The 25,948-nt window shown below is 31.5% G+C and overlaps 1 protein-coding gene across 3 annotated transcripts in view; it reads left to right on the top strand.

The window, feature by feature from the left end:
• The window catches only part of LOC129233125 (small ubiquitin-related modifier-like), a 32,653-nt gene extending 10,849 nt beyond the window's left edge, over positions 1 to 21,804 (top strand). For 2 of the 3 annotated variants that reach the window (XM_054867187.1, XM_054867185.1), the window contains exons 3-5: positions 12,508 to 12,585; positions 15,398 to 15,469; positions 21,380 to 21,804. In XM_054867187.1, the coding sequence (XP_054723162.1) occupies positions 12,508 to 12,585; positions 15,398 to 15,469; positions 21,380 to 21,439 (210 nt within the window). In that variant the 3' untranslated portion in view covers positions 21,440 to 21,804. Of the gene's footprint in view, positions 1 to 6,470; positions 6,540 to 12,507; positions 12,586 to 15,397; positions 15,470 to 21,379 lie in introns of those variants that run through there. The other variant, XM_054867188.1, reaches the window with a different exon arrangement.
• Positions 21,805 to 25,948: the final 4,144 nt, after the last annotated feature.

Below are 25,948 nucleotides of genomic sequence, written 5' to 3'. Positions count from 1 at the left end.
ATTGAAGTTGTAAAAGTCAATGCCCAAATATATAAACTACAAATACTAATAATGATAAAATATTCAAAAACAATTTACAAATTACTCTTGCCCACCAGCGGCAATCCGTTTTCATCCGCTTATATAATACTCACTCGTGTTGCTTAACTATGTAATTCTACCGTTTGGACATTTATAACTATGTGTTAAGCATTATTTTTAACCTTTCTCATGTTTAATTGTGTAGTTGAGGACTTGTATTCTTTTATACTTGCCGTCTTAATCGACACAAAAGTTTTATCTCATTTGCATCAGTGTTGATTCAAGAGATGAATATCATTAATTTTCAGCATTGTCTTTAGTTAATGAATATTTCATAAAATGAAAGTGGTCTAAAGAATTAAGGATGTTTAGGAGTTCGATAAAATACAGTGAATTTTTAAGGATAAAATTATTAAAACTTTCCCAAATTTTAAAGATCTAAATTGGGATAAAAAAAATTTTTTCGTAGCCTATCCTAATGGAAAAGTACTAGCTTAAAAAAATAGTTTTAGATTCTTTATTTATTTATAAAATATTTGTTTAAAAGGAACAGAAATAAAAATCAAGCTCAAACGTTTCACTGTTCACCAGTAGTTTTACACAATTATTGCTGCATGTTTGAAACTTTTATTTTGAAAAAATCATTTTGAAATACTTTTTTTCAGCATCTTTAGTGATTGGAAAAATTATTGTGTATCATATGAAATTTTTCGGAGAAAAAATAAATTTGATTACATGTAAATTCTCTCTTACCATACGAAAAATTTTGTATGGAATCCAAAACATATTTTGATGTATGACCTTGGCATACTTGCCAACTTGACTGTTTTTATCGGGAGACTCCTGTTTTTTGCTTCCATCTCCCGTTTTCCCCTTTTTTACGGTTTTCTCCAGTTTTTTTACGATTTTCTCCCTTTTTTGCAGTTTTTTCAGTCGGTCAAAGTTTTGCTTTCTTCTCATTAGATGGCGCCCTTTTTTAAACTACCAATGTTGGGAATAAGAATTTTTTCAAATAACTCATTTAGTAAAAATGAATTTTTTTTGGAAGCTTTCCACTTTGCATGCTCAACGAAGCACGTGCTCTGCCGAAAATGGCAGCAGATTTCAATCCTTTTGAATCTTGAAATTATTTCAATTATTTTGGAATTTTGAAGTTATTTTAACATGTGCTGCCCTATACCTACTCATTTTATTTTGTATTTTTATTATATATTGATTTTTATAAATTTTTATTTTCGAATTTAAGTAATTAAATTTTTGTAGCTACTTTTTTGCTTAGACTGAAGAATGTACGAAACTTTAAGCAAATTCACTTCTGTTGTTTTTCCTTTGCAGTAAATTTTTCTTCCTGCAACAAATTTTGCTTACACCTGCGAAAAATCCCCATTTCACTTTAAATTTAGTATTCATGTTATTTAAAAGCATAATTTACTAATACTGTTGTGAAGATATGTCGCTAATGAATCAACTGTATGCAGGCATCCCTCATATAACATGGTACTAGTTTAACACTGTTTCAATATTACACGGTACAAAACTTGATTTTAAATACTGTTCCGTTTTGATTCAACACTAATTTTAAAAGAAGGAATTTTGTTTATGTTCAATATACTGTTAAAAATGTACAAGTGTAATAAGTTTGTACTTTTTTTTATGAAACTTAAAAATAATCTGTCTTGGGCTCAAAAGTTTAGTTCTCCCAGATAACACTATTAACTTTTAAATACACAATTTACTTTTCTCTTCTAAAAGCAAAAAAATGACTATTTTCTTTCTAATGCATTGTAAGAAAACATACTTGCCAATTCTACTGTTTTGAACGGGAGACTCCCGTTTTTTGCTTCCATCTCCCGATTTCCCGTTTTTTACAATTATCTCCCGTTTTTGCAATTTTTTTCAGTCGATCATCAAAAAGTTTCACTTCTTCTCAATAGATAGCCCCCTTTTCTACCAATGTCAAGGAATAAGAATTTTTGTTATTAATAATACATTCAGTATAAATTAATTTTTTGGAAACTTTCCACATTGCATGTTCATTGAGGAACGTGCATTGCCGAAAATTGCGGTAGATTTCAATCCTTTTGCATCTTTGAAAATATTTCAATTATTTTGAAAGTTTCAAATTATTTTAACATGTACTACCCTATGCCTACTTATTTTATATTTTATTTTCATTATATATTGTATTTTTTTAATGATATTTGTTTTTTGAATTTTACTAAATTTTAGTAATTAAATTTATGTTGCTACTTTTTGGTAGAGACGAGGGAATATACAAAACTTAAAGCAAATTCATTCCTTATTAGGTTTATTCCTTTGCAGTATATTTTCCTTGCTGCTACCAATTACTTACATCTGTGAAAAATCACCATTTCACTTTAAATTTAGTTAATGTTATTTAAAAACATAATGTAATAATTCTGTTAAGATATGTCGCTGGGGTGCATCACCTATATACCTCTAGTGGAATCTATTGTTTTTTTTTCTTCGAAGGTTGGCAAGTATGAGAAAATGACATTAGGATTAAACATAAACTAAATTTGGCAAAAAATAGATAAAAAATGAAGTTGAAATAAAATAGAGTAATGAATGATTTTTACTTTAAAATTTGTTTTTATTGTTGTTCGTACGAACTTTGTTGCTAAAGTAAAGCTCAGATTTTTTCCCATAGAAGGAGTTTTGTTCTTAGTAAAGAGTTGATAAAGTTTTTTTTCTTGTTGTGCATAAAAGTTTAAATTTGAGATATGTAAAATAATTAAGTTTTTTGTTTGTAACAACTCTTATTTTAGATCAGCGGGTCTTTGTGTGTTCTGGTAGCCGGTTATCGTTTGTATATTCTATTGAGCAGAAATTTTAGCAACTATAAAATTTGTACCTTATGAGTTGGTTTCGATATAACGCAGTATAAATTCATTGATTTACGTTATTTTAAGGTCTCGTATAACATGGTTTGAATATGATAAGGAACATGGTTTTGGTGCAACACTGTACGCATTGACATGATTTATGATACGTACATGATTCATACTTGCCAACTCTACTGTTTTTAACGGGAGACTCCCGTTTTTTGCTTCCATTTCCAGATTTTCCGTTTTTTACGATTTTCTCCAGTTTTTGCAGTTTTTTTCAGTCAATCATTAAAAAAATTTCACTTTCTTCTCAATAGATGGCGTTCTTTTCTAGTCTACTCATTTAGTAAAAATTAATATTTTAGAAGCTTTTCACATTGAATTGCACGTGCTTTGCCAAAAATTGCAGAGATTTCAATCCTTATGCATCTTGAAAATATTTCAATTATTTTTAATGTTTGAAGTTATTTTAACATGTGCTACCCTATACCTATTTATTTTATATTGTATTTTTATTATATATTGATTTCCTTTTTTTTTTTTTTTTCGGATTTTAGTAATTAAACTAGCTGCGTGCCCGGCGTTGCACGGGCTACCTAAAAAATGTAAGAGCAGTCCAGTTGATGCTTTTGTAGTACACTGACACTAGTTTCTAACGCGTTAAGGAATAAATAAATGCGCGTAAAGCAAGGTTTGCAAAACACCAGTAAAACATATTTTTGCCAAAACACCTCATCAACGTTAATAATCGTTATCAATGATACAAGTTATGAGTACATTTTCAGTCAGCACAAAAGGGGAAAATATATGCATTATCAACTATAATCTTTACTCACGTTAAACTGAATTACATCTGATAGACTATATCGGAAATATTTATGCACAATAACAATCCGCTTTTTACATAAAATAGTCTACTACCCGGCGTTGCCCGGGTGTTTATTAACGCAACATACCACTCAGATAAATATTTGGATGGATTCTATCCACATGGTCGTACAAGAATTACATCAATCCGTTTTCCAGGTACAAACCCTCAAAGAACTCAAATAACTTGTAAATCACTCATTTACTTTACGACGTGCACGGTCCTCCTCGAAAATGAAAGTTATGTCAAGTGACGCGAGTTCAACACTCAGGCTTGAACCAAAAAAAAAAAAAACACAGCAAAATTTTGCTGCAGATTACGGCAAAATAATCGAAAAGTAAACAACTTAAACACCCTGATTACAGGAAAAGCCTTAAAACAAAAGCCTAATTTTATTTCTTTATATTCGAGAAAAAAAATTGCAACAGATCTTTCATCTCAATGATTTTCTTCACCGCTATACATTTTAATAAAAGCGTTGTTGCGGAAAGTTGAGATGAAGCACTGAATAATAATTTGAATGGAGGAAAGCCTTCGAAAAATAGGGATTTGATTTTGAAATCTAAGAGTCATAATTAATAGTTTTTAATTGATATCTCCGCTAATTATTATCGGAGGATTATGTTAAATAGCCAAACATGAAGACGGGAAGATGACGAATCCATCGATACCTGGTTCGATGGTCAGTTCACTGTCGTTCGGGAGAAGAAGCTTGGACATAGATAGATAGATAGATAGATAGATACTCAGATTTTATATGTATAAGATTTTTGTAGCTACTTTTCTGGTAAAGACTGGGGAATGTATGAAACTTGAAGCAAATTCACTCCTTATTATTTAAATTTCCTTTTCAGTATATTTTTCTTGCTGCTACGAATTTGCTTACATCTGCGAAAAATCCCCATTTCACTTTAGATTTAGTATTCATGTTATTTAAAAGCATAATTTAATAGTTCTGTTGTGAAGATATGTCGCTGGTGAATCACCTATATAGGTACTCCTAGTAGAATCTCCTGTTTTTTTTTTCTTTGAAGGTTGGCAAGTATGTGTACATGATTAATTAGATAAAAAAAAGGAGTAAAAGAGTCGAATAACACTGTTTCGATATTACGTGGAACGAATGAGCCGTGTTATACGAGGGATACCCCTGTACCTCTAGTGGAATCTCCCGTTTTTTTTTTCCCTTCGAAGGTTGGCAAGTATGCCTCGCAGGGTTCGCGTTTACGCGCTATAGCGGGTTTTTTACGCAAATTCGCGGGAAAGGGACGCAACTTCCGCGAAAAATCGGGTCCCAGGGACCCAGAAAACCCAAAAAATAAGAACCAGAAAAAAAAATGGGAGAAAATGCTAAAGATCTATTTAGTAAATGCTTTTAAGCTTCAAAATGACCAGGAGAATCAACAGAAAGGGACTAAAATGACCCTATCTGTTTATCAGCTTTTCAAACACACCCCAATTGTGAACCAGTCAATGGAATTTTAGTGATAAGACTGGAGCTTACAGTGACCTCCTGGGCAGAACTCAGGGAGCAAGTTCACAAATAGCCCATTGTACTATATTCTAAGAATAAGCTTTCCCTCAACTTTTATCTTGAGGCAATTCCTAAAAACAGAAATGAAGACTAAAAATAAGAGAAGTTTTCAATGCAATCTTCAGGATTAATACAAGACAATTGTATAGTAAAAATATTGCCATTTGGCATTCATGTAACCAGAATTACTTTTGAAAATCATTATTTTGCATCCCCAATAAAAAGAGGGGAGAAAAAAAAATGGCGAACATTTTCCAGATCGCGCTAAACACAAAGAGTTCGGAACTTTACATTTTACTTGTTAAATTGCTTATGAATACTTGAATTTTATACAAAAGCACTTTAACCTTGTTCTTTTCTAATAATTCATCTCTTTCTGATGGGTTATTTTTATTTGGACTTGCAAAAGTCGGGTATTAATCGATCGCGCCATTTTGAAAATGGCGCGATCGATTTTAAAAATAGAACAAAAACCAAAACAGATATTTTGAACAAGTCAAAATAAAGTCAAATATACTGATTTAAGATTGCAAATGAGCAATTTTCACACTCATATGAGAAAATGTTTCGTTTTTGCGATCGCGATTTTTGCGTTGGGTTCATTCGCTTGCGATTTATTATTATTATGTAGTTGCCAATGATAACTGGGAAGGGGGGGGGGGGTTCTGTTCACTTTTTTCACTAAGAAAAATTTCCAGGAAAACAAAGGTTAAGGGAGTGCTTTTTGCTTGATCAATCAGAGGCACTTGTTTTATGTTTTATGGTAAAACCCATTTGTTAATAAATTTTGAGTTAATCTCATTGTAACTGACCAAATAGTTTCTCACTTAACTAAGTCTTGCAAGTGTATTATTTGAAAATAATTTTACAATGATAAAATCACAAAAAAAAAAAAAGGGCAAAAAATAACCAATTTATTTTATTTCATGCCTCCCCCTCCCCAAGTATAAATATTTTTATATTAGTCATTTACACACTAAGATTTTCTGTTTAAAATTTAAGGGACTCATTTTTTCCATCGAAGGACCCAAATCTATTTCATTAATGGGTCCCTGGGACCCAGGTTACGGATAGTTGAGCGCGAACACTGCCTCGGTAGCAAAATAATTGAGTTAGAACTATTTCATGCTAGTTTCATAATAAATTGTTTTTCAGTTGTATGAGTTGCTGAGCTAGTTTAAATTTTAATTTTTAGAGACATTTGCCCAAATTAGGCATCGTAGATCAGATGCAGTTCCTTGGGTTGGAGCAAGCGAGAGGCCTTATAGCTGTAATGTCCAATTGTCTTCATATTATTATTTATGCTTTATGATGTTTGTTTGCTGTATATCTTGTGTAGTATTATTCGCTGTGTCGGTTCTAGTAATTCTCATAATGAACAGAACTTTTTTGTGTCACAGAAACATATGTTCAGCAGGGCCCAATACAGGCTGATTTTGCTACCGTTTTTCAGTACCTTCACAAAAATCTTGTTTTGAAATCGGTACTTTCACAAAAATCAAGTTATAAAATCAAGTAGCTTCACAAAAACATCAAAAATTTCACAACAATTCGCATTTTAAAATATAAAATTTCTTTCTCTGTTTAAAACAAAATTTACTCATAAAATGAAATTCTAAGCAGATTGATATGAACAATCGCTTAAATAGAACCCTTTCTGTAGTATTTTAACTTATTTTAGCCGTTTTTCACCAAAGTGTATTTATGCAATATTATCACAATCTTTAAACATCTGTTTTGAAGAACCGTTTTTCTCATAATTTCCTATACTGTACACAGTATATAGACCATTAAGCTGAAATTGTGATGGTATTTTTTGTACTTCTTAGGTTTTTAGCTCCCCCCCCCCCCAAAAAAAAAACGAAACCTGTTAAAAATAATACTAGATGACATTTACACTTTTCGAACTAAAATTTCACTTGTTCCACTACTTTTACAAAAATTAGGGTGCGTCTAAAATTTTCACAAAAACAATGCTGATAAAAGAAACTTACACAAAAATAGAATGATGCAATACTTTCACAAAAATAAGTAGCGAGAAAAAAATCCTGGATTGGCCCCTGTACAGTCAACCCTCGTTCATCGCGATTAATTTGTTCCAAACTACTGAATTTCCGGGAAGTAAGATTCTGTATTTATAAACGGAATACTTTCCTTATTAGAGCACATAAAACTTACGACTATTTAAAGAAGTTTTTAAGATAGAGCACCCTCGAGACATAGCAGCACCCTTAGTCACCATCAGGGTTTAAGCTGGGTTCAAAAGTTCTTTAGCATAAAAGCTAAAATTGAGGGGAAAATGTTAACAAAATGTTAAATGTTACACATTCTCATATATTTATATATGCCTCAGTGTGTTTCGTCTCAGTTGAAAATACAATTCATATTTAATCTGTGACATCTTTGAAGAAATAAGTACAACAGCTATTTTTTTTAAACATAAAATAAAGAGAGAACACGATTGTTGTTTGGAACGTTGCAGTCCCATCCTCCTAATAGAGCAGTTATTGGGGGGATATAATGCTGGATAAGACTTAATAGTTATTGAACTTAATTGTAGTTTAAATATCTTAGCTAAGATTTAAAAAAGATTAAGTTGATTATCGCCATGCACGCTTTCTCTCTAGGATCATACATTTCTTCTTTATTTAAAAAACTAATTTATTTTTTATTTGAACAAAAAAGCAAATGCATTGCTTTATTTTCGCAATTCAGATAGTGTTTTCGCATTATGCGAAAAATGCGACCGTAGCGGAAATGCTGGTCACCATTAAATTTGTAGTATTCAATATATTGCACAAAATAATACACTAAACTAAAAAGATATCACGTTAATTATTGGGAAATAAACTACACACACGCTTGTAGTTCTTACACACTACTACTAATCTATGAAAAAAGCTCAACTTTTATGATGAAGTAATCACCAGTTAGTGACCGTATGTGCCCCCGTTTTTCCTCAATATTCATCCTCATTAAAGGTATTACGTATACAACTTAAAAAGCTAGTACATTGTTGGGGGCCAATCCAGGATTTTTTTTCTCGCTACCTATTTTTGTGAAAGTATTGCATCATTCTATTTTTGTGAGTTTTTTTTTTTTTATCAGCTTTTTTTTTTTTTTTTTTTTTGAAATTTTAGAGGCATCCTAATTTTTGTAAAAGAAAAGTAGAACAAGTGAAATTTTAGTTCGAAAAGTGTCAATGTCATCTAGTATTATTTTTAACAGGTTTTGTTTTTTGGGGAGGGGGGGGGGCTAAAAACCTAAGAAGAACCAAAAATACCATCGTGATTTCAGCTTAATGGTCTATGTACTGTGTACAATGTAGGAAGTTATGAGAAAAACGGTTTCCCAAAACAGATGTTGAAAGATTGCGATGATATTGCATAAATACACTTTGGCGAGAAACAGCTAAAAAATTAGTTAAAATACTACAAAAAGGTTTCTATTTAAGCGATTGTTCATATAAACCTGCTTATAATTTTATTTTATGAATCAATTTTGTTTCAAACAGAGAAACAAATTTTATATTTTAAAATGCGAATTTTTGTGAAATTTTTGATGTTTTTGTGAAAGCACCGATTTCAAAACAAGATTTTTGTGAAGGTACCGAAAAACGGTAGCAAAATCAGCCTGTATTGGGCCCTGATTGTTGAACATTATCTACACTACAGATGTATTTATTCCCTAGTAATAATATGATCTATACTTTCCAAATAGTGTTTAGCGGTTAAAGTGAGACGGCGATTCCCTTCACTTTCTTCGGATATTTTATACCTCCTAGTACAATTACTAGTACTACCTCAACTAGTACAACTGCAGCCCCTCAAAAGAGCTCATCTTACTTAAAAGACGTACTTTGTTATTCTTTTGTAGTAAAAAGTTTACATGAGTGCATAAAAAAGGTTAATTACTCTATTTGAAAATAAAAAAAAGAAACTAGAAAAAACCGCGATGTAGTGAAGCTGTGAGGGAGAAATGTAAGACAAAAAACTTGTGGTTACAAAAATACATTAGAAATGCATATTAGCAACATGTTAAGAGAACAAATAAGGGCTGAAACTAGGGTGAAATATATGCAGCATTATAAAATGCAGTAAAACCTCTCTTAACGGACACCCCTCAACTGCAACCTCTCTTATGCTGACAATTTTTAATTCCCCGATTCCAAGGCATATAACATTATTAAAACCCTGTCCTGCGGACACCCCTCTATTGCGGACAAAAAAATTTGTCCCGTTAGTGTCCGCATTAGAGGGGTTTTACTGTACTACTAAAATAACATCAAATTTAGAGTTTTTCAAAGATTTTCTGGCCTTCGAATTTGAACGGTTTGGTTCTGTAGGCAGGGGCCAATCCAGAATTTTTTTCCTACTACTTGTTTTTGTGAAAGTATGGCATAAGCATTGTTTTTGTGATTTTTTAAAGGAAAATTTTAATTTTTGTAAAATAATATTTGAGCAACTAAATTTTAGTTCAAACGTGTAAAAGTCATCAACTAATATTTCTAACATTTTTTATGGGGGGGGGGGTGACTACAAACTTAGAGGTACAAAAAATACCATCGAATTTCAACCGCACTAGGCCTTGTACTGTGTACAATACAGAAAATTGTCCGAAAAATGAGCCCCCAAAATAGATGCTAAAAGATTGCAATAAAATTGCGTTAATGCGCTAGGAGAAAAACGGCAAAAACTGAGTTAAAACACAACGAAATAATAGTTACTGAAGCGATTGTTCATATAAATCAGCTTAACATTTTATTTTATGAGTAAATTTTGTTTCAAGTAGAAAAAAAATTAAAATGCTGATTTTTGTGAAATTTTAGATTTTTTAATATTGGTTTTTGTGACTGCCAATTTTCAAAGTTTTGTGAAGCTGCTGATTTTATTACTTGATTTTAGTGAAAAAAAAGTTTAAATAGTTCGTAATAAGTTGTCGTTGAAATTATCAATTTTTAAATCAAAAATTATAACAGGGGTCTGTCCAGGATTTTTCACAGGGTCCGTTTTTTGTGAAAAATAAAATAATTTTGTGAAAAGTGAATTATTTTTGAAAAATAAAATAATTTCGCAAAAAAAAGTGCTTACCAAACGCCTTTTCAGAAAAGTTTACAACAACACCGCTGCTAATTAGCTGTGATAAAACAAACAAAATTATTTGAAACCAAACTTATTTCCAGCTGTTAATTTCTTTCCAAGAAGCAAACAACAAGCATTATATTTATTTGGCAGTAGCAATTTATCGCTTGCAGGAGCATCACAAGAGTGCCGATTTTTTTTTCTTTGCAAAATTAGCAGATTTTGTATAAGCTGATCCCTCTAATTTGACTTTAAGAAAGGTTCCGAAAATTATCGGTTTAATATGCGTTACTTTGCTTTCAGATTTGCTCCTTCAAAAAACAATTTGCGAAAGATCCGATCTTGTTTATCAGAATTTTGTGAAGGGTCCGTTTTGGTTGATCGGGATTTTGTGAAAGGTCCGTTTTGTTTGATAGGGATTTTGTGAAAGGTCCGTTTTGGTTGATCGGATTTTTGTGAAGGGTCCGTTAACGGATCCAAATATCCTCTGGCCAGACCCCTGTATAATAATTACATGCTCCAGGCATGTTGGGCAGTAATTTTCGAGCCCTAGTAATAAAATGGTTACAGTCGCTGAAAATGGATTTAAATAAAAATGGGACCTGTTAACAACTTTAAACATGAACAGTTTTAACATTAATTTATCAAAACAACATGTGCACAGAAATGGCTGAAAGTCCTTTTTTCTCAAAGATGGTAAAAACCATGAGGAGAACAAGTTTTCCTGAAGGTGGTAAAAAACCAGTATATATCACAGATGGTAAAAACCATGCCAACCCTGGTTAGGTTTCTCCTACCTTCTCGGGAATGGTCGTTCTTTATGGTTAATATTTACTAACAATAAAGCTGGTCTGGATGCATACTTGCCAATTCTACTGTTTTTAACGGGAGACGCCCGTTTTTTGCTTCAATCTCCCGATTCACCGTTTTTTACGATTTTCTCCCATTTTTGCAGTTTTTTCAACCAATCATCAAAGTTTCACTTTCTTCTCAATAGATGCCGCCCTTTTTTAATCTACTAATGTTGGGAATAAGAATTTTTCCAAATAACTCATTTGGTAAAAATTAATTTTTTTGGAATCTCCACTTTGCATGCTCATCGAAGCATGTGCTTTGCCGGAAATTGTAGCAGATTTCAATCATTTTGCATCTTGAAAATGTTTAAATTATTTTGAAAGTTTGAAGTAATTTTAACATGTGCTACCCTATACCTATTTATTTTATATTTTATTTTCATTATATATTGATTTTTTTTTTCTGAATTTTACCAGATTTTAGTAATTATATTTTTGTAGCTACCTTTTTGGTAGAGACGAGGGAATGTACAAAACATTAAGCAAATTTATACCTTATTATTTGGTTTATTCCTTTGCAGTTTATTTTTCTTGCTGCTACCAATTTGCTTACATCTGTGAAAAATCCTCACTTCACTTTAAATTTAGTATGCATGTTATTTAAAAGCATAATTTAATACTTCTGTTGTGAAGATATGTCGCTGGTGAATCACCTATGTACCTCTACTAGAATCTCCTGTTTTTTTTTCTTCGAGGGTTGGCAAGTATGTGGATATCCGTTTCTCGCATAGCGCCTAAACCGTGGGGCTGATTTTCATGTAATTTAGCACAAAAAAAAGGATTACCTCGAAGCGATCTTTCGAACATTTGATTTTGTTCTCCGTCTATTCCCAATTTTAAGAACATTTTACCGAGAAAATTATCGTAACGTGGCCGAGCAAATTACCGTAACATGAGCGAGCAAACGAACAAAGTCATATTGGTGGGAGATTCGTCTTCTATTATTTCTAAATATAGAGGCAAACCAAATGAACTTTTAATTTTTTACTACGGGCAAAGCTGTGTGGGTACCGCTAGTACTTAAAAGCAAGTTGGCGGAAGTTGTTAATTTGAATCCTTGACAGTTTCAAAGTAGATAGTGAACGGCAACTGAATTTTGATTTTCATTTTGACTTTTATTTCTTAGTTTAGGATAGGTATGATAAATAGTACTCCCGGGACATTGGCTTTTATGTTATAAAAATAAACCAAAATATAAAAGTTTTAGTACATAAGCAATTTGTTTTTTTATGTGTTGCGTGATGTTTGAATTGCTTTGCTGTAATTGTGATTCTTTGTTCTTATTTCAATTATATTATTTCAGGATTCTAATGAAATTCATTTTCGAGTGAAGATGACCACCCAGATGGTTAAACTCAAAAAATCTTACAGTGACAGACTGGTAAGAACACTTTTTTTTTTAAATTTCAAAAACAGTATTTTTATCTGTGCATAGTCATATGGATTGGGTAAATACCCAGCGGGTAGGTAAATATTTTTTGGGTATTTACCCAAGGCCTGGGTAATTACCCAAAAACTGGGTATGTTACAAAAAAATGCAATAAGTGAATGGAATTTTTAAAAAAATCTAAATATAAAATAATTGGTAAAACTGACGCATAAATATATATTACACAGTTTATAATATTTTTTATAGAAAGACTTGATGAAATTATGAAAAACATATCGTGAACCAAAGAATCTTTCTTTTTAATGTCATAATTGGAGAAGTATAAGCAATTCAATGAACTACAGGATTTCAAAATCACAATCTAGGTTAATAATATCCAAAATGAAAAAAAAAGGAAGCATGAGGGATGTTTGGAAGAATAAACTGAGAAGTTATTAAGACTATGATTTTATTTTATAACTGTTTAAATGATAATGTGGCAAATATAGAAACAGTTTTCACATAATAAGCAAAAACAAATCAAATTATTGTTTTCTGTTGCCTTGCTCATTTGCATTTGCTCCCCAGTACTTCATGATGAAAATTTATTCTAACTATTTTTATCGACATTTTGTTACATTTTGATGTCGTGCAGGGACATATTACTGGGTTATAAAAGACTAGGATCTTAAATTGATGTTTGCTTTTTTTTGTAACCAGTTAAGCTTTTTACTTTTTGTAGAATGGTTTTTTATATCTGAAATTAGGCTATCAACATTGATTTGGCATATCCAACACATTTAATGTGAATATCATATTAGATTGCTATGTTTTACACAATAATTCTTTAAATATGTGATCAAAATACAATTTTTGGGCAAAAATTTATTGTTTTCTATGTAGTTGGTTACATATATACATAATGGAATACATACAGAAAAGTATTTTAGTTGAATATATATTTTTGAAATAAATACCCTTTGGTAAATACCCATTTTGGATATTTACCCGGGTATATATCTTGGGTATTTACCCCTAAAAATAAATACCCGGGTATTTTACATCACTAGGCGTATCTCAAGAGAAAGTAATTTTCGGCAAATCGACATTTTATAAAATTGAATTTCGCACTCTTTTAACATAAAACTTTAACAAAGGGCGTTTCCATTAAGGAAATTGAGATACTGCTTTTTAGCTTAGGAAATAATATTTTTGAGATACAGTAGAAGACCGTTATAACGCACACCTTGGGACCCGAGCTTTTGCGTTATACAGGTTTTGGCGATTGATAGATCATTCACAAATTTTGAAACAAATATTCAGGATATATCTATACATTAGGACTTCAGAAGGAGTTTTATCTGCAATGAGTATTAAAGCACCCATATTACAATGAGTTATTCACAAATAAATATGTTTCACAATCAAAATCCTGCACTTCTGCTAGCTTCATGGTTTGCATAACAGCTGCATTTTCAAAAGCCATCTGGTATTTTCTGTTTACTATGAGTCCTCATTTTAAATTTGAAAGCTTTGGAATAAGATGGAAAGATGAAAAACGGTCAAAATTTAATTTGCCTCACCATTTTTATGTTTGCAAAGCAAAACAGAGGGATTTTTTAAACTTCAAAACCTATCGTTTACTTCTGAGAAGTAGTGCGGTTTATAGAGAATTGCGTTATACAGGTCGGCGTTATAACGGTCTTCTACTGTATGTCAAATTGTGTTGGTGATTTGATAATTTATATTTGAAATATGGCTTTTAAGCTTGGGAGAAAGATGGGTTACCTCTCAAACATTCCTTAGCAACGAAAAAATAAAATTGCAAAAGGAAGTTGAGGTATGCCCATTAGGCTTAGGAGGGCAGAATTGTTAAATGTTTCGTATTCAGTTCGTCTGCCAAATATGCAGTGCGAGAAGCACTGACCAATTAGTTAGTGCATCTATACATTTGACTATTTCAGGGTTCGTACGCTCCTTCAAAACTCCTCCAATACTCCTTCATTTAAGAAATTTTTCCGAAGGGCCCTTCAGACTCCTTCATTTTGGTTTTGACTCCTTCAAAACTCCTTCTTTTTTATTTTAAGACTACATAATCTTCCTCTATGACAGTAACATAAAATACTTCGATCGATAACTTCGTCATAAAAACCAAGGTATAATTACAATTTTGACGTAGTAATTTCGTATATTTATATTTTTCATAAAGATGTGATTTACAAATTGATCATAGAAGTCATAAAAGTTTAAGGTGAAAATATTGTTATATGACAGACATTTCATAAGTGAAATAAAACATGCTTAAATGGTGCTTGGCTATTTTTCCAAGTTTTATGATTATATTGTTTTTTCTCCAGCATACTCTGAGCAACATAAGTCAGGTTCTCTAATCATTATTTAACTATTCAAAAATACATAAGAAGATGTACTACATTAAGTGATTGTGTTTAAAAAAAAAAAACAATTGTTTAGTAAATTGCAATTATGATATTGTAAAAAGGGCAGTGCTTTGAAGGGGAGACGGGTTCATGAAATTGTGACAAGGGGAAGAGAGGGTGACAATAAGTGACACCATACAATTATTATATTAATATGATTATAAAAAATATGACATGTGACAAGAGGAGTAAGGTGAAGTGTGACAAAAGGGGAACTTTTAACTATTGAAAAAAAAAGTGCAACATCATTTAAGGACAGCCCATTAGTACTCCTTCAAAACTCCTCCAAAAACCCTTCATTTTATTTCTGAAATTGAGTACGAACCCTGTATTTTAAAGCTGTAAAGTCTTATTTGCTTAAACTGATGATCCGTTATAATTTGCAGGGCGTTCCCGTTACCTCGTTGCGATTTTTGTTCGATGGGCGAAGAATCAATGATGATGAAACTCCTAAACAGGTGAGTGCTACTATTAAATGCCTGTTAATTTTCCTCTTTTTTTATGACGATTCCATGTGTGACAGAATGACATTTTGACGGAAAACAAACTTTTATGTGATGAGGGTGAAATTGTCTTCAAGTGATTTTTTTTCTCAGCATTTCATCGTTATTAAATAAAATGGGAAAAATATTATTCTGGGAGGTGACAGAACAGGAAATTATTGGAATCTTTTTGATCGGGGTAAATCTGGGAATTTCGAAAAAATTAAGTCCAACTTTTTTTGCTTTTCAGACTTGCCATTGCTTCCTGTGCGTTGCCCACAGATTTTGAAATAAAAATGAGGTGTGGTTGTGAGGTGGTATCAGAAAGTCTCGAACTACACTTGCCTTTTGATTTTTGGACTTTAGCCTCTTTGGCGCCGGTAGCCTTTGCTTCAATAATCGCAAGAGTTTCGTTGTTCTGAGTGGTTAGGTTATACAGGAAATACACCGCCATATCAGTCATTTCCAGCCGAGGACTGCAGTTTCGTGCTTATTGGCACTCATCAGCCCGGCATAGGAAAGTGACTGAGCTGGAGATGGAAAACAAGGTTATGTTATGTCGACAAGTTCTACTTTGTTCTGTGTTATAATCAGGGTTCAAATGGGTCAATGGAAATCCCTGAAAGTCATGGAAAAAAAAATAAACTTATTTCAGACTTGAAAAGGTCATGGAAATTTATTTAAGAGGGTATTCTAATGTAGAAATTCAAAACAATCTATTTTTTTCTCTTTCATATTCTCAAAGTTTAGGCCTAAGTTCATAAGAGAATTTATGGAAATTCAAATTATTTTTGGAGTTGCAGTTAATATTTTAAAAGTAAACTTTTGCTGAAATGAGACAGCAAACTTTAAACACGTTTTTCTCAAAACTTTTTTTCCCGATACGGTTGACAAGATATCTCAAGTTCTAATGCACTGATTTACTTGAAATTTGGTGTAGACTTCCTTAGACTTGCCCTATAAATTGTCTCAAAAAATTTGGTAAGTAATGGATAAAATCTTGAGTAATGGATAATTTTTTCTGTTGGCTTTTTAAACCTTTCCTCTTTTTCCTCCTTTTTTTGCCTCTTTCTGGCCTTATTTTTCTCGAAAATCGGGGGAAAAAAAAGAGGTTTTTTTAAATTTTCGGTCCTCGATTTCTTATTTATTTTATTTTTTCCCCCTTGATTCTTCATCCTCTGCGATATCTGCCAAAAACGTACGTTTTGGAATCGTGCCAACGACGTCAAACACGTGCTGCGCCGAAAGTTGCATGCCTCGTTTGAGATTTCTATCTTTTTGCATCCTGAAAGTATTTCAATTATTTTAAATGTTGGATGGTTTTTTACTATATACTACCTTATATCTGCTTATTTTATTCATCATTTCAATAATATTTTTATTTCTTTAATTTATTTTAGAAAAAATGCAAAACTCAATCAAAAAATGTGGCTTAGCACCAACAATCTCGAATTTTTTGTAACTTGGCATGGTTACTTTTTTGTTTATTTAAGAAAGGGTAAAAGATATTTATGGTTGAATCTTGGTTTAGGCTTTACAACCTGTTAAAAGTTTTGAGATTTCATGATTAAATCAGGTAGCTGCAAGTTGTTCTTTTTATTCCAAAATTGTATAAGGAAGTTTTCAAAAACAAATTTTGGGTTCCAATGCAAGGGAAAAGATAACCAATCGTTTATATACATATATATTTATTTTCAATTCTTACAATGAAAACTATGTTCTACCGCATAAAGAAATTTTAGGTTTTTCTCTCTGTTGTAAATTTTTACTTTACAAACAGATCTAATTTTAAAATTTATGCTCTCGCTAGTTTAACACTATAAACTCAAATGTTTTTAATGAAATGCATTTTTCTCTAAAAAAATATGAAAAGTTGACACTATTGTGTGATGCAGTCAAGATTGACCTCTAGCTTCCCCAACCCTTTGTTCAAGGACTCAGGGGTTAGAAATTGTTGCCTCTTCAAAATTTAGATTTATTTAGGAATAAACACCCGTGCAAGAAATGGTACAATGCAGCAAATTGTACAAATTTATTACTCATACTTAATTAAATACGCATTATCTTTAAAACTGGTAAATTAGCCATTTTTTGTTGAATTTTTGAATGTCATGGCTTCCAGGTTCTATTTTGATGTGGTTTTGAATATCATCCTTTTACAAAACTTTTTTGGATTTCCTCCTTTTTGCTCTGACCACTCTCATCCCTGTATTAAAGCTGGAAAATTGGAACTATCTCAAAAACAAATATGAATTTTGAAATCCACTTGTGTAGTAGCCTCTCGCCTTCTTTTGCAATATGATTAGGCACCACTCGTTTTGAATTAACCTTTATTTTCAACTCTTATAGTTCAACTGTTGTAGTGGACTTGCATGTTCTTGGCTTTGCCATTTAAAAAGCGCAATTCAATCACATCCTAGGGTTTGTTTCAACCACTCATAACTTTATTACTAAATTTACCAGTTTACCCTGAATTGTTGAGGGTTTTAGGAAATGAAGATATTTATTCATTTGATAGAGTACAGAAGTAGGAAAATTCTAGTACTTTTAAGACAGAATTGCCAAACTTACGTCCAGCCTAACTGAGCCATGTGGCCCACTGGTATGTTCAAAGTCGGGAATCACACTATTCTGGAATTTCCAAAACTTATTCATTTATATGCATTTGAAAATATATAAATGAACAGGTATATTTAAATAAGATTTATTTATTTCTGGAGGGTTTTTTCTATGAATATCTGGTTTAGAAAAAATTTACTTAAAAATGTGGCTTTACTTAAGTAGTGCTTCTCGGCCAGTGTGCCGCGACAAGGTTCTCAGTGTGCCTTCGGTATTTTCGGAGTAGTAGAATAAGGAAGAACACCTATTTCACCTGCGCAAGAAATCACAAAAAAAAAAAAGCTGTGGAAATGGGTGAAAGAAATGTATTGTGCATGTAAATAATAAATTAAATGTATCTTAAGCTTGTGGCATTTTCTATGCTACCGGAGATGTACAGAGTACTTGGTACTCGGCCAAATTTTGATCAGGTACTTGGCCGATACCAAGTAGTTGTAAAAAAATTGAATGGTTCAAAGAAGATTTTATATACAATTAAGTGGAAGTATATTGCAATCATTTACAATTAAAATTTACAATTCAAATTTAAATTTTGAGAATAATGAAGTTTGTTATGCTTCTATGGAGTTAATTTTATATTTTAACAGACAAAATTATTCATCAGAAGCGTAAAAATACCTTTTTTTAAAAAATGAAACGTTAAAAGCACAAATGTGCAGGAACTCTGCAGACACGTGGTTTGGCATTACTAGGAATACCTTTTTCAATGCACAAAATGTGAGCTTTTGGATTTAAAGTCATCTGACAAAAATCGATTTTTTTACATTCATTAACTTACATTTTATGAGCCAAAAAATTTGTACTTTTAACGTTAGTTTCATTTGCTTTTAAAAATTACGTTTGGTGGACTAGAAGTATAGATTGATATAATTTGTTTCAATTAAAACTTCATTAATCCTACCTTTTATTTGTTTATTTTTAATTTGAAAAGTAACTTATTTGTAAAATTGATACAACACACACACACAAATAGAATTTTTTAAATTTAAATGTTGGCTGGAATTTTGTTTTAAAAACTATCTGGACATGGAGAGCTATACTACTATTCCAACGAGTTCAAAATTTGTCACGTGTGTGTTAGTGGTTCTTCTTAAAACATAAATAGAACTCTATTGTATTATTTCTTTTTTCATAGCGAAACTATTCATATAATGTGTCCTATATTTGTCCTATATTTTCTGTGGATAATGTCCTATATGTGACAAGTCGATCACTTCTACCCCTGTTCTACCTAATGTTCCAATTAGTTTCGCTGTAACGCTATTGTTTCTTTTTCAATAAATTTTTGAAGTTGTACGGATCTTTCTCGGACACCCTGTATTACTGGGACCATGTATATACGAAACTGCAGTTTTGCAATGCTCAAGGAGCCCCTTCGGCTCTGCAAGTTGGTACAAGTTATTTTGAAACCCAGGGAAGGGGTGCTTTTACTAGGGGGCAGAGCCCCCTAGTATTTTTAAATTTTATTTTTCTGCTCGAAAGTGTTCATTTTCTTAGCCATGAATGTTTTTCCATATTTGCCAACTCGACTGTTTTTAACGGGAGACTCCCGTTTTTTGCTTCTATCTCCCGATTTCCCGTTTTTTACCATTTTCTCCCGTTTTTTGCAGTGTTTTCAATCAATCATCAAAAAGTTTCACTTTCTTTTCAATAGATGGCGATCTTTTCTAGTCATCCCTAATGTCAGGGGAAAAGAATTTTTCCAATTATTATTAACTCATTTAGTGAAAATTACATTTTTTAGAAGCTTTCCACATTGCATGTTCAATGGAGCACGTGCTTTGCCGAAAATGGCAGCAGATTTCAATCCTTTTGCATCTTGAAAATATTTCAATTATTTTGAAAGTTTGAAGGTATTTTAACATGTGCTACACTATACCTACATATTTGATATTTTATTTTCATAAAGTATTGATTTTTATTTTATTTATTTTGGGTTATGTAATTAAATTTTTGTAGCGACTTTGCTACACTATACCTACTTATTTGATATTTTATTTTCATAAAATATTGATTTTTATTTTATTTTGGGTTTTGTAATTTTTTGTAGCAACTTTTTTGGTTGAAACTGGGGAATGTACGAAACTTTAAAGCAAATTCACTCGTTATGGTTTTTTCTTTACAGTAATTTTTATTTTTCTTGCTGCTAGGGCATTCCACAGTATTTTTGACATTTATGTAGAATCCGTAACGTGACCTTTTTTGCCATAACTTCTTAATTTACTGCTTGATCCGCATATTTTATTTTGAGCTTTTCCTGCCAACACACCAGCTCAAATTAAAATAATTTGCAAATCAAACGGTAAATTAAAAAGTTATGGCAAGAAAAGGTCACGTTACGGACTCTACATAAATGTCAAAAATACCGTGGAATGTTCCTGCTACCAATCAGCTTACAGGGACCAATCCAGGATTTTTTTTCTCGCTACCTATTTTTGTGAAAGTATTGCATCATTCTATTTTTGGGAAATTTTTTTTTTTATCAGCATTGTTTTTTTTTTTTGAAATTTTAGAGGCATCCTCATTTTTGTAAAAGAGAAGTAGAACAAGGGAAATTTTAGTTCGAAAAGTGTAAATGTCATCTTGTATTTTTAACAGGTTTTGTTTTTTGGGGAGGGGGAGCTAAAAAACTAGTACGAAAAATATCATCGTCATTTCATCTGAATAGGCTATGTACTGTGTACAATATAGGAAATGAAGAGAAAAACGGTTTCCCAAAACAGATGTTGAAAGATTGCGATACTATTGCATAAATACACTTATTCGAGAAGCAGCTAAAAATGAGTTAAAATACTACAAAAAGGTTTCTGTTTAAGCGATTGTTTATATAAACCTGCTTAGAATTTTATTTTAGGAGTATATTTTGTTTTAAATAGAGAAATTTTATATTTTAAAATGCAAATTTTCGTGAAATGTTTGATGTTTTTGTGAAGTTACTGATTTTATTACTTGATTTTTTTAAAACACCCATTTCAAAACAAGATTTTTGTGAAGGTACCGAAAAACGGTAGCAAAATCAGCCTGTACTGGGCCCTGAGATCTGCAAAAAAAAACCTAGTTCTCTTTAAATTTAGTATTTATATTATTTAAAAGCATAATTTTGTTGTGAAATACGTTGCTGGTGAAGCACCTATATACCTTTAGTGAAATCTCCTGTTTTTTTTTCCCTTCAAAGTTTGGCAAGTATAATTATAAAGCTTTTCCCATGCTACATAATTTATCATTTGAGCACCTGTTTCTTATCTAAAATCTAATTCTTCCTTTCAGCTGGAAATGGAAAACGACGACGTTATCGAAGTCTACCAGGAGCAGACTGGAGGGGTCTAGAGACAGAAGGGCATTCATCCATTCACTCATTCTTTTCCCTTCTATTCGATCGATCGAGCCAATCGCTGGTTGCCTCCGGAGTCTACGGCCATTTATATTCTTGAATTTTTAAATGAGCAATATGTGTTGTACATTTTTTTTCCCCCCGATAGTACCTATTCCCGCCTCTCTCCTGGGCAGCCGTGGTTTTTAGGAGGACTTTTTAACAAAAAATATACTTTATCATCATGTGCTTTTCTTTCATTCGAACATTTGATATATTTTTTTTTATAGATTTTTTTTGTTTTCTCTCATCCAATGATAAAATTTAAAGCAATGTGTAAATCATATGTAACTGGTTCATAATTAAACTGCATTTCATTGTATCGGCTGTGGTGGTGTTTATTTGAATGTCGACTGACAATGTATATTCGCGATATATATCACTATATATCTGAAATTTATTTTGAAAATACCATGATATTTTCAATATTTATTTTTTCGACTACGGTATTTTCAATTTAAAGATTATATTAATCATTGTAATATTGTTCATTTATTAAAAACAACCATAAACTTATTTACTGTATTTTTACGTTATTAATACGTCATTTATATAGCAAACGAATATATTTCTTTTATTTTACATTCATAAATTTATTAGCAGTGTAACAGTTTTAATTCATATTAATAAGTCCCTAATTAAATATTGAACATTATTCTGAAAAAAAAAAGGTCTTATGACTGTGCACTGACCAATGTATATTTTACTTCCTTTTACAAAAAATGAAGTAATGTATTCACGAAGAAAATTTCACTAAAAAATCGGCCTTCATTTTCATTTTTCTCACCCCCGAATGAATGTTGAGTTACATTCATTCGGTGTATATTAGTTTTGGGGATAAATTATTGTTACAGGGTTCGTATGCTCCTTCAAAACTCCTCCAATACTCCTTCACCTAGGAAATTTTTTTGAAGGGCCCTTCAAACTCCTTCATTTTGGTTTTGACTCCTTCAAAACTCCTTCTTTTTTAGAGTTCAAGACTGCATAATCTTCTTCTATGACAGTAACTTATAACACTTTGATCGACAATTAACTTCGTCACAAGGGTGATTTTAATGTAGTGATTTCGTGCATTAATTTTTGTCATAAAGCTGTGATTTACAAATTGATCATTTTTAAGTCGAAAGTTGAACATGAAATTTTTATTAGATGATTGAGACATTTCATAAGTGAAGTAAAACACGCTTAAATGGTGCTCGGCTATTTTTTCAAGTTTTAGGATTGTTTTTTCCTCCACCACACTCTTGCAGCAAAAGTCAGGTTGGTTAATAATTACTTAAATATTTAAAAATACATAAGTAGATGTACTATATGAATTTAGTGTGTTAAAATAATTGTTTGGTAAATCGCAGTTATGATGTTGTGAAAAGGGTCATCCACAAGTGATATCATGCCTTTATGAGGAGACAGCTCATGAAATTGTCACGAGAAGAGAGAGGGCGACAAAAGTGACATCACACAGTTATTGTAACAATGTTTATAAAAAATATGACATGTGACAAGAGGAGTTAAGTGAAGTGTGAAAATATTCGAAAGGGGTCATATATGTTGAAAAGAAATGAGATATCATTTAATGACACTCCATTAGTACTCCTTCAAAATCGCATTTTACTCCTTCAAAACTCCTTCATTTTATTTCTGAAATTGAGTACGAACCCTGTTGTTAATTTCAACGTAAACTCAAGTTGTCATAATTTGTCGGACACTTGGCCAGTCTTTTGTTCTCCTAGACAAATTTTGAGATTTTTATCTTTTTAAAATTTGGTTTCAATTTGGCCACTGCTGGTGATACTTAGAGGGTAAACAACTGAATCACATTAGAATTGCCAATAATGGGGAAGTGACATTAAATTGGAGTAAAAGGAAGTCATGTGATGCACACATCAGCTCGTTTCATTTCTGAATCATAACCCCCTAGTACTTTTAAATTTTATTTTTCTGCTCCAAAGCGTTCATTTTCTTTGCCATGAATGTTTTTCCATATTTGCCAACTCTACTGTTTTTTTGCTTCTATCTCCCGATTTCCCTTTTTTACCATTTTCTCCCGTTTTTTGCAGTGTTTTCAATCAATCATCAAAAAGTTTCACTTTCTTTTCAATAGATGGCGGTCTTTTCTAGTCATCCCCCCTAATGTCAGGGGAAAAGAATTTTTCCAATTAATAACTGATTTAATAAAATTTTATTTCTGGAAGCTTTCCACATTGCATGTTCAAAGAAGCACGTGCTTTACCAAAAATGGCAGCAGATTTCAATCTTTTTGCATCTTGAAAATATTTCAATTATTTTGAAAGTTTGAAGGTATTTCAACATATGCTACACTATACCTACTTATTTGATATTTTATTTTCATAAAATATTGATTTTTATTTTATTTATTTTGGGTTTTGTAAATAAATTTTTGTAGCGACTTTGCTGCACTATACCTACTTATTTGATATTTTATTTTCATAAAGTATTGATTTTTATTTTATTTTGGGTTTTGTAATTTTTTGTAGCGACTTTTTTGGTTGAAACTGGGGGAATGTACGAAACTTTAAAGCAAATTCACTCGTTATGGTTTTTTCTTTACAGTATTTTTTATTTTTCTTGCTGCTAGGGCATTCCACGGTATTTTTGACATTTACGTAGAGTCCGTAACGTGACTTTTTTGCCATAACTTTTTAATTTACTGTTTGATTAGCAAAATATTTTATTTTGTACTTTTCCTACCAACACAGCAGCTCAAATTAAAATAATTTGCAAATCAAACGGTAAATTAAAAAAGTTATGGCAAAAAAAGGTCACGTTACGGACTCTTCATAATGTCAAAAATACCGTGGAATGCCCCAGGAACTAACAGAAGAAAAAACTAGTAAAATAGCTAATGCTACATAAACTACATTAAAATCGACAAAAATGTAAAATGAAATGTTAGATAAGAATAATGAAAGAAATCTCAATTTTAAATCTACATATTGTAATTATAATATAAGAAAATAAAGAGGGATTTGAGGATGCATTTATTACTTTGAAGTCGTTTGGAAAAAGGTTCGTTTGGAAGCTCTCTCGCTGAAATTTTTCGAAATTGAAGTACTAAAACTGCAATTTTAGGGTACCATTGATGGCATAATAAGAAAGCATTCGGTTTTTGGGGTCTCCTTTCCATGCTGTCTTTTTTCCCCACAAAAGCAAGCGACTGTTTTGTTTAGCTATTAGTTAAGGACATGCCACGGGTCCTTAAAAATCCTTTAAAGTGCTTAATTTTGAACAAATAATCTTTTATTTTAACTAGGTGCTTTATTTTTGATTTTTTTTTTTTTTTTAAGCAAGTCTTTAACGAAATTAACAGAATATTTCATTTTAATCATCTCCTATTTCAGTTTTCAGACCCCATTATTGATTTCTTTTACTGAAAATTGACATTTCAATGGTTCTTTGTCAATGATTTCAATTGTTTTTTTTTCTTTTCAAAATTATCAGATATTTTCAGAAAGCTCTCTATGCTCCTTTTTTCTGGTTTCTTTAGCGAAAACAGAAGCTTGATTTGCTTTGCATATCTCACCAAAATTCTTTAAACGAGCATTTTCAAACAATTGCAAAAATACCCATTCTTCCTGTCAAAATTTTTGCAGAATTGTGTTTTTTTTCTCATCCCTTTCCCTTGTATTATTTGAGTTTTTAATTATAATTTGAATTTTTGAAACTTTAACTCTGAAACATATAATATTCAGATTTTTCTATTAATTTTTATGCTTTGTTAATTCAAAATTATAAATTGCAAATGTGTGGATATGAGATCGTTCTTTGTGCCGAGTTTGATTTAATTGAAAATTTTTTATTAATTAAATTCTAATAATTATTTTCATACTAAGGTTTTCAATTATCGAAACAAGCACAAACCTTAGGCTACTTTCCCAGAAAAAGAAAAAAGTATGAAAGAAGGCTTAATGCATCTTAGAAATATCGCGAAAAACAAAAAGTCATAATAATTAAATAAATATCGAAAAATTGGAAAGTAGGGTATTGATATGGCGGGGGGGGGGGGATCTGTCCCCCCCCCCCTTAATAACTTTTGATTGAATAGTCAGATTCGAACAAACTTTTTTTTGTTAGAAAGATCTCTGCGAGGACACCTCATTCCCATATTTCACTTTTTTGTTACAACAATTTTTTGTTCAGTTTTGAACAGTTCAAAAAAACTTAACATTAGCGCCTACAGGGAAATTCAAGGCAAATAAATTTTGCACCTAGAGCCGAATTTGCTTAAAAACACTTTGTTCGAAAAAGCTTTTGATGAAGAACCATGTATAGAAAATATCTTTTTGATTTGAACAATTTTCCGTTCAATTTTGAGCAGTTCAAATAACATTATCGCCTACGGGGAAACTGAAAGTCAATGTAGATTCCGTACTTGAAGGCGGATTTACTTCAAACAAATTTTGTTGGAAATAGCTCTTGACGCCAAGCTCCAGACTCCGACTCCGAGA

The sequence above is a fragment of the Uloborus diversus genome, unplaced genomic scaffold (genome assembly GCF_026930045.1).
Source record: "Uloborus diversus isolate 005 unplaced genomic scaffold, Udiv.v.3.1 scaffold_18, whole genome shotgun sequence".
In the NCBI taxonomy this organism is placed as follows: Eukaryota; Metazoa; Arthropoda; class Arachnida; order Araneae; family Uloboridae; genus Uloborus; species Uloborus diversus.
The sequence above is the reverse complement of the archived record's forward strand: the minus strand, read 5'-3'. Positions and strand labels throughout refer to the sequence as shown.